Source organism: Vidua macroura, chromosome 1 (assembly GCF_024509145.1).
Source record: "Vidua macroura isolate BioBank_ID:100142 chromosome 1, ASM2450914v1, whole genome shotgun sequence".
NCBI lineage: Eukaryota > Metazoa > Chordata > Aves > Passeriformes > Viduidae > Vidua > Vidua macroura.
Window position 1 is genome coordinate 115673584 of NC_071571.1, and position 9343 is coordinate 115682926.

The window sequence follows — 9343 nt, forward strand, 5'->3', positions numbered from 1 at the left end:
TACCTGCTTCATCAGAACACCTGTATCCTAAGTCATTAATTCCTTCTATTTTCTTAGTATTTAGAAAACAAACTGGTTAATAATTTTGGAAAGAGGATATTTTAATAGAAATCTTAGGAACATTTTATCCAAGATTCTGTTTCAGGCGTCTTCCATACGCCTCTAATCCTGCCAGCTGTTATTCACCCAAATAATTCTTTCAGAGCTGCTACTGTAAGCAGTGTTTTGCAGGACTGGATCTGTGCATAGGTTTTCCATGGCAATTCCCCCTTTTCTGGCTTCCATCTAAAAAATTCTCCAAAGACACCAATAATGAATAAATGGATGTGGCTTTGCTGATACCTTTGAAGAAAGAAGGATCAGACCTGCTAATGGAGCTCTATGGTATTGAAATATCAAAATAGTTGTTCTTTTGGTTACAGATTGCAGAAGGGATGGCATACATAGAGAGAAAAAATTATATCCATCGAGATTTGAGAGCAGCGAATGTTCTGGTTTCAGACTTGCTGATGTGCAAAATTGCTGATTTTGGACTAGCAAGAGTGATAGAAGACAATGAATACACAGCAAGGGAAGGTATGTACTTTTATTTTGGTCTTTAAAACTTCTGCCTCTGGGAGGCAGTGAGGCTGTATAGAACAGAAATATGGTCACCAAGGATAGGAAGTGCTGTAACAGCTTCCTAGGGGCAGCATTCTAATGCCAACAACTTCTAAAATGAGTAAAGGAAACAAATAACCTTTCTGTGCTGCCCAAGCTTTCTGACAAGTTTATTTTAAATAAATTTAAAAGACAAGGACAACCTACAGTATTTAACTGCACACAAATTTTTCCTAAATTGAAAAAAGTAATTGCATAGTCTCAGCTTCCATCTCACAGAATTAAAGGCCAAGAAACTGTGATCTTATATTCTCTTAACATCCTTAAGTGCCTCATGGATCTCCTTTCACTTAGGGAAAGGAAGAAACCCTAGCAGGTGCAGTTGCTGGTAACAACAAAAACTTTAGCAGAACCGGTTACCTTTGGAAGCTGTTTGAGGAGCTGCAGCATTAATTTGCAGGTTCAGCAGCATAGCAGGGACACTGGAAGGCTGGGTCATGTCCCTGTTCAGCACATGGGTGGGAGGTAACAGGGCCAGGACTGGCCAGAGGAAAAACATGCTATGAAAGGTGTATTTCTGGGTTTTGCCATGGATGTTTTGCTAATGTTGTCAAGGATCCTTTCAAGAAGTGCATTGTTGGTTGTAGTGAAAAGTTTTTATTTTTGCTTCCATGCTTAAGCATAACTTTCCAGAGTGGTTTGTTGGCTGGCTTTGCCCTTCTCCTTTTAAAGACACTGCCTCAGGTTTTCACAGTCTGGATGGATACTCTGGTAACGTAGGTGAGAGGGGAAGAACTAAAATATGAAGAAAGAGAACAATGCACCACAGCTGAGATTAAAGGAAGATGAGCTATTCAGCAGGCACTGAGTTATAGCAATTCAATAGATCAGCAGGAAGGGTCTGATTAAGCAATTTTCAGAGGTACAGACCCATATCTGTGGGTTTTAGCTAGCTCTGGACATTGTATATTGATTAAATTAACTTCTCAGGTTATAAATTTTCTATGTCAAGTTTCTTTGATGTGTTTTCTGCTATCAGAAAAGTTTCCTAGCTCACCTGGTAGCCAGAATGTTAGAGCAGGCTAAAAAGGGCTTAGAGAGCCTCTGCTTGTATTACTCCTCATTGTCAAATGAATTAATGTAGTATTCCCAAAAAAAGGCTGCCTGAATGTTTTTGTTTAACTGAAGTTTGCTTTTATATGGCAAATTCTGGAATTTGTTAGTTCAATATGAAAGACAGTAATTTAAGATATGACTTTTTAAGGTATGTCTTGCTACTGCTTTTGCATCTATGGCTGAATGTGAAATGGATTAAAGCGGCTATTTGAGACTGTATTTTTTTTTAGGTGCAAAATTCCCTATTAAATGGACAGCACCAGAGGCAATTAACTATGGATCTTTCACTATTAAATCTGATGTGTGGTCATTTGGGATTCTCCTGTATGAAATTGTTACATATGGAAAGATTCCTTATCCAGGTATGGGCCTGTGGTTTTACTCTGCATTTATACTTTGGTGCTAAAAGGCAAAGAAAATATTCAGGGAAAGAGTTGGCATCTGACAGTAGTGACACTGATGATTGGAAAAATGTCTTACAGGTAATCTTACTGCTTTGAAAACTTAGTCACTGTATGTTTAAGGCACATGCCTCTCCAGGGCAAAATTGTAGCAAATAGACTAATGGCACCATGGGTATATAGTCATTTTTGTATGTTCTAAAGGTGTTCCAACTGCAGCAAATGCAGATCCTGCATTTATGACATCCCTGTTTTGTGGACAGAAGCACAGTCCCATGGCGAGGATGCAGTGCTGCAAGTTCTAACAGTGCTCTGTAGGCTGCTGGGGATTTTAATAACATAATATGTGAAGATACTAAGAAAGCAAGTTTTCACAAGCAAATAGGCTGTAATAATTTGTCAGTGCTAGCTAGTCTAAATAAATATGAAAGCAGACCCTAAAGCAGTGTTGATGTACCACTAGGAGAGTTTACTGTTTGTTGTTCCATACAGTCAGGAGGTGTGCACATCAAATGGAGCTGCATTGGGTAGCTGTGAGATGGTCATGTGCTTCATGTTTCATTTTTCATTGTTAAACAAAATATATATTAATGTTTCCAGCACACAAAGACACCTTGTATGAAGGGTTTTTTTATGCACATAAAATTGTTCCAACTCAGGCATAGATGATTAATTCTGGGCAATGGATCGCATTCATTTAAGCTTACTGAGGTTAAGGGAAATTGCCCTAAATTCCCTTCTCTTGTGGGCAAATGGGGAAAGTACAGCCATCTTCACCTGCACTGCACATCTCACAGGCAGAGTAACTTCTGAGAAGAACCTTGGGATCCTGACAGGAAAGGGAGACCAGATATTTCATCCAAGCAAAGCTTTCCCAGTGCCTCCAGTGCAGCAGCTCTTGCTGTTTAAACAGTGAAAACATTTTCACCACTTTATGAGCAGCTGGAATTCTGCATCCTGAACTGCCAGAGACAGTCAAGAGGCATTCCCAATCCCTGAAAAGACAGTAGGCTGAACACCTCTGGAAATAGGCAGGTGGGAAATCCCATAAGACTCGGGCAGTGGGAAGGGGGTGGTGGCAGCCCACTTTACACTGCTATGGAAGAACCTAGTGACTTTCCATACAAGAGGTGGAGCCAAACCAGACATTCTCATGGCACAGTTCTAGGCCAGGAAAGCACTTAAGCTCAAGACTACCTTTTAAACTTCATGAGGTGATAGGGTTGCTTGCACAGCTGGGTGCTCTGGGTCAGTTTGTAGGTAAAGGTTATGAAATACTTGACAGCACAGCAGATCCTCCCAAAGCTCTTCTTAAACAGTGCTCATGTCCCAGGGAAGGATCAGAAGGGAGATGTGTGCAGCCAAGAAATGCATGGCTCGTCCCACAGTCAAGATACCTTTTTTTCCTCATTAGCACTTGCCTGTGTGTACAGACAGCTCCTGCATTGAGCTGGGCTCACAAGATTATTTCTGAAGAATTTCTGCTTAGAAAATGGTCCTTCTCAGAGCAAACCTACAAGGTCACCTGGAAACCAGCACTACAAAATACAAAATTCCATCCAACACTTAATTCTGCAGCTAAATCTGCTCTCTCTTTACCTTCATAAGCCATATCATGGTTTTATTCTAAGAACAAAGTCAATCTGTACAGCAGACGTGGTACTGCTGCACTGCTGCGGGAAAATCTCTCTTCTAGGGGAAGTCTGGGCAATATTTTTTTAAATGTGGGAGCACTTTTATGAGCACCATAAATACTCCGTGCACGGTGGATTCATTTATCAACAGGCAGGTACATATGGAAGGCTCTTGGCTGCATATTAGAAGATTTTAATATTGCAGCTATTTTATTTTGATATTTGCAGGTATTGCTTGCATTAAAATGGATGAGAGATATATATCTATTTTAAATAGAAGTATAAATTGAAATAGCCTGTTAGACTGAAAGTTGATTCTGAGCATCAGAATCACAGCAAAATACATGGGTGACCAATCTACTTTACACAAGAGATGTGACAGATTTGGGCAAATTTCCCCAGCATGGCAATAGTAACCTGGTGATAGGCTGTAACCAGTAGCCACTGGCAGAAACAGTAAATTGATTTTTCACTTCTAGTGGGAATAAATAATATATTCAAAATAATATTTTCAGTTATTAACCAGCTCTAGCAACCAGAGTATTCAGCATATAGCTGCATATGAAACAGTTGGCATTGACATTGGCAAATAGCTAATACCTGTACTCAACTGGGTAGGAAGCATTTCTAGCCAAGAAACTTGGAGCTTTTGTGATCTTTGTTCGTAAATTGTAAATTCCAGCAGCTGTTTCTCCTCCTGAGAAACTCAAAGCCATTAGGGGAACTAGAGTTTCAGGAACTACCTCTGAAATATAAACCAAGTTCTGATTCTCTGGGCACATAAGTTGAATTGGTAGTTAAAACCTAATTTCTGGGTGATTACATAGTATGTCAATACTGGCAACATCCATAATTGCATCCCAGTTATGCCTGCTATTCTTCACAAGGCATGACCCTTTCTGTACAGTGGGATCCTTCCTCCATACCACTCTGTTCACATCATTTCCCAGGCCCTAATGACAAGAAATATGTCTTTGTGAAACCTAACAGGTACCACAGCATAAATTAATGGGCATGTACCAAAACTTTAGCATTCAAGAGGGTGTAAGTGTGATAAATACATATGTGCAATACATTTCTGTTACTGATTAGGATGTAGATATGGTAAGACAGGTAATTCTTTAGCTACTAAAAGAAAAAAGTTGAAACAATTTTAAAAAAGCAAAGTTAAACAAGTAGTTATTTTAAGAACACTGTTTGGACTGTGTGTAACCATTTCTGTTTTAAATAAAACCCCAAACACATGGAAGTATGTACATGACATATTTACTATGGGATACTGATAAAAGTCTTTTCATTTTTTGCTTCTGAACTCAAATGCATTAAACAGATAGTTTTCCTGCAAGGTAGCTAAAACACAGGCTTTGTCCTTAGCATTCACAATGTGACAATCGGTCCTGCAGACAACAGATCTAAGCACAGTCCTATGAAGTGCTTAAACCCAAAAAATCATCTCCATTCTGCACAAAAGCCCGGTAGCAGCAGTCTTCACATAGCAGCACGGTTAACTACGATTTTGTATGGTAGGAATAACTGTTTTACTGTATATATTATATACAATCCATTTCTTGAGGTCCAATCACTGTTCTCTATAAAATGCTTTATTGACTTTCTTCCTGTATTTAATTTGTCTCTATATAGCAGTAATTCCTTATTCTGTGACAACATGCCCTTCCCTTCCTTTGAAATACTTCTTTTCTGCACATGGACAGTATTAGTTCAGGAAAACTTCCCTTCTCCTTCCAAAGAGGAACTGAAAATACAAAAGATGTGCCCAAAGTAAGCACTTTGATCCAGACTCAGATTACATGGCTGAGGGTATTTTTGGAAAAGCTTGAAGCCAGCAAGCTTGAGCTGAAGTCAACTATATGAACTATGGTCATCTTGAATAATCCAAGTAGTTATGCTGGATAAAGTTGTCATTTGGTTTAAATTCAAATGTGTCCTTACTTGCCAAGTGGCTCAACCCACAGCCATAGCAGTCAGATCATACATACAAAGGTCTGCAGAGTGTGCAGCAACAGAGCTGCACCAAGGATTCAGGGGAGCACCACATCTGCATCTCCACTCTTGACCTTGCTCAGAGCAGGACCCATCCTCCCTCCTCTCAGCCAAGCAGAGCTGCTCTCCCTGCACCTCTGGGGAGCTGGTGTGTGCAGGAGACTCTCCTGCATGGACCTGACCAGAGGCTGAATGGCCTGAGAAAACCTGGAGAAACTGTAGTCTTGGGCAGAACGTGGACCACGTGCACCACGTGGAGCATTTAGCCAGAGGAGTGGCTGAGAGCTCTGGGATACCCTTCTCAAAAGGGAAAAGCTTTCTCTGGTGAGTGTGAATCTCTAGGCTGAATCACAGGTGCTTCCTGCATGCCCAGCCACCAGAACAAACAGTAGTCACTGAGTGCAGAAAAGAGTCTGTGCCAGAGAAGGTAATGCAACCACTGGGATGATTAGATTTGCAAAGGAAGGGACAAGGCAGGTTTTCTGAGTAGGAAGTGGTGAGCCTAAAATAGCAAAAGCTGGCCCTAGCATAGCTGACCTTCTGAGAGTAGGTGTTGAAATTGTTCTGTGAACCAATTTCTCAAAGGTTTGATAAAGTGGGGAGGGGTGACAGGAAGTAAAAAAAGGGGGAGAAGGGTGGAGCCTAGAGTAGGACTCTCATGTGACATTAGCTGGCATGTGAGATGCAGGATGCACTGCTGGTACTTACAGTTCTTATCCTCTGAAAGAAAACCATAACAGGGAAAAAAAGCAAAGCTCGGCATAGCTGGCAAGATGGTTTTGCATGACAGGAATAGGACCAGAGGGGAAATTGCCTATTACAAGTAATGATTTTATAAGTGACTGTCCAGTATCTTGCAATCAGCAGCATTTACACAAAAGCTGATGTAGAAGAAATCCTGAAAGTTTTGGGCAGGCTGATTGGCAGTGTGGTTAAACAGGGAGGCTGCTCTCAATCTCAGGATGGATAGGTCTCCAGCAAGCAGAACAGCAGCACTGCAGCTAGAGATGAAGGCTGGTGCCAGGGCAGGCTTTTGCTGGGAATCACACCACCACAGGAAGCAAAATAAATGGGGACAGCACTGGTCAGAAGAACGGAACAGAGATGGCTCTGGAGACAAGAATTCGGATTTTTCCCACAGTCTTGTTAGACTTGGCACTAAAGAAGTTGTGATGCTCAGCTGAAGAAATGGAAATGTTCCCACCAGGATTTACAGACCAAGTTGCTCATTGCTGGTGCACACCTCAATCTTGTTTATTGAACTTATGCTAGGAGCCACCTTTAATAAGTAGCAAAAGTATTATACTAGTGAGCGAATATCTTTAGAGTGAAGTAAAAAAAAAAAGAAAAAAAAAATTTCTCTAATGGAGAATGGAGATAATTTCATCAAATCTTTCTTTGTTTTTTATTGCAGGTATGAGCAATTCTGATGTGATGGTTGCTCTTCAGCGTGGGTACCGAATGCCACGCATGGAAACCTGCCCAGCTGAGCTTTATGATATCATGAAAACGTGCTGGAAAGACAAAGCAGAAGAGAGGCCAACCTTTGATTACCTACAGAGTGTGCTTGATGACTTCTACACAGCAACAGAAGGGCAGTATCAACAACAGCCATAGAACAAAGAACACTTTTTCTATTGCCATAGATCATTGGCACAGACTGTCTTTAGAACAGACTGCTCAAACCAGTTACTTCATGCATTCAGATGTCTTAACTGAGTGTGGAAGCTGAAAGAATAATTCTGCAGAGAAATAATGTTTTTATTTGGTAAAAACAGTTCCTCTAAAGCTTCAAGTTCTCCTTAAAGGCGCTGTGTTTTGCATCTGTAAAAACACCCCAAAGCAAACAGGCTTTTTGGGGTGGGGAGGGAGAAGGAAGGAAAGCAATCATCCCCTGGTACAGCTTGACAAGACCTTCTTAGGATCTAAGTCATGCAATATATTACAAGGAGACCTTGATTAAAGGGTTGAGAGGATGCATGAACAGCTGTTTTCAAAACAAAAAGTCACAAAGGAGAACTTACAGATTTAAGACATGGTGATGTTCTTAAGTCATCTTTTTTGAAATACAGCATATTGCAAAAATTATTTTTATATCCTTGTTATTTCACATTAGTGTTAGGCATATTGTCACCTCATGTAAGACTTTCTAAACAGGGTCAAGCTTTCCTTTGATGAAGAGTTATGTATGTAATTCTTTACACTGAAAAAAGTTCTGATTTACTGCTGCAAAACCCTAAATTTAAAATCATTTTCAAAGCATTACAAAACCATCAGATGCAGAAGTGCAAGATGAGCACACATGGCTGCAGATGTGGCAGCACACCTCACTCTGTGTTCAAGCTTCAGCTTCCCATAAGGCCGAAGTCATCATCTGAAGTCCATGGAAAAGCACAGGATTTTGAAGGAAGTTAATACTTTCAATGCAGTTGCTGAAAATATTACCAGTGAAAATATTTTAATCTTCATTTTTAATCCTCTGTGGTTATTCAAGAATATACCTTATATTTCTGCTGCTTTAATCAACTAACCTTAAATCTGTTTGGAAGCTAAAACTAGCTCTAGCACTGTCAAAAACAATTTGTGAAAACATGCAATAATGTATCAAGTTACATTGCAGTGACACTGTCATTTGTTGCTTAGTATTACAAATCTAATTCTCAAAGTGAATGCAAGTTGCTGTGCTCTTTACATTGAATTCTTCTATCAAATTACTTGCCCAAACAGATGAGCTAGTGCACTTGCAATGTAACCACAGCACAGCATAGATTACTTCTTTTTCAAAGTGACACTGGTTCTTACAACTGAAACCCAGTACACATCCTTGCCATCCTCCAGCCCAATTATTTAGGCAAATGGTACTTTGCAGAAGCTTAAAACCTTTCTGAGAAAGCTTCAGTGTGCCTGCAGTTGAAGCTCAGCAGCAGAAGTATTCATGGCTTTTCTTTTCCAGTGGCTTCCTTCAGTCAAACTGTGCAGTTTAAACAGACTATCAGTTAAATATGTAAATAGTTTCTATTGTATGGTGATTTTTAATTTTAATAAACACTTAATCTGAAGCTAGTAGTGTGGTAGTAATTTGAGATAAAACAAACAGCCAATGTTCCATTCCGTGATAGCTTCATGTGGAACAGGGGAATCTCCGATTATCACCACTACCAAGATTAATGGACTCTGCTTTCCTTACACCTTTGAGAAACTGAAAAGGACAAAACCCACCATTTTTGCATCCTTCTTGTGGTTTCTTATGATCCTGGAGGGCATGAAGAGAAGGACCAATCCTCAGCTGTTCTTGCAAACAGCTTCCCAAAAGCCTTTAACATAATAGCTACACTGTGCTTTAGCAACTTTTGGGAAAACATTAACAGTTCAGTACTGGCCAGTAGTTCACTACAGGCTTCATTTTATTTTAAGGCTGAAAAAAAAAAAAAAAAGAAGAAAGGTCAGAAAAAAAGCTCAAGATAATGTAACTTTGCCTTTCAAACCATTTCCTGTAGCCAACCAAAGAGCTCTGGGAAGTAAGAGGGAACATAGAAAGAACAGTTTCTCAGGGAGGAGGAGGTTATAGTTAGTGTTACATAAAGTTGCTAG

General features: G+C 40.0%; 1 protein-coding gene across 5 annotated transcripts in view; it reads left to right on the forward strand.

The window, feature by feature from the left end:
* Positions 1 to 8811, forward strand: part of LYN (LYN proto-oncogene, Src family tyrosine kinase) — a 49313-nt gene extending 40502 nt beyond the window's left edge. For all 5 annotated transcript variants that reach the window (XM_053986366.1, XM_053986350.1, XM_053986359.1 and 2 more), the window contains 3 exons: positions 423 to 576; positions 1947 to 2078; positions 7167 to 8811. In XM_053986366.1, the coding sequence (XP_053842341.1) occupies positions 423 to 576; positions 1947 to 2078; positions 7167 to 7369 (489 nt within the window). In that variant the 3' untranslated portion in view covers positions 7370 to 8811. The remainder of the gene's footprint in view (positions 1 to 422; positions 577 to 1946; positions 2079 to 7166) is intronic.
* Positions 8812 to 9343: the final 532 nt, after the last annotated feature.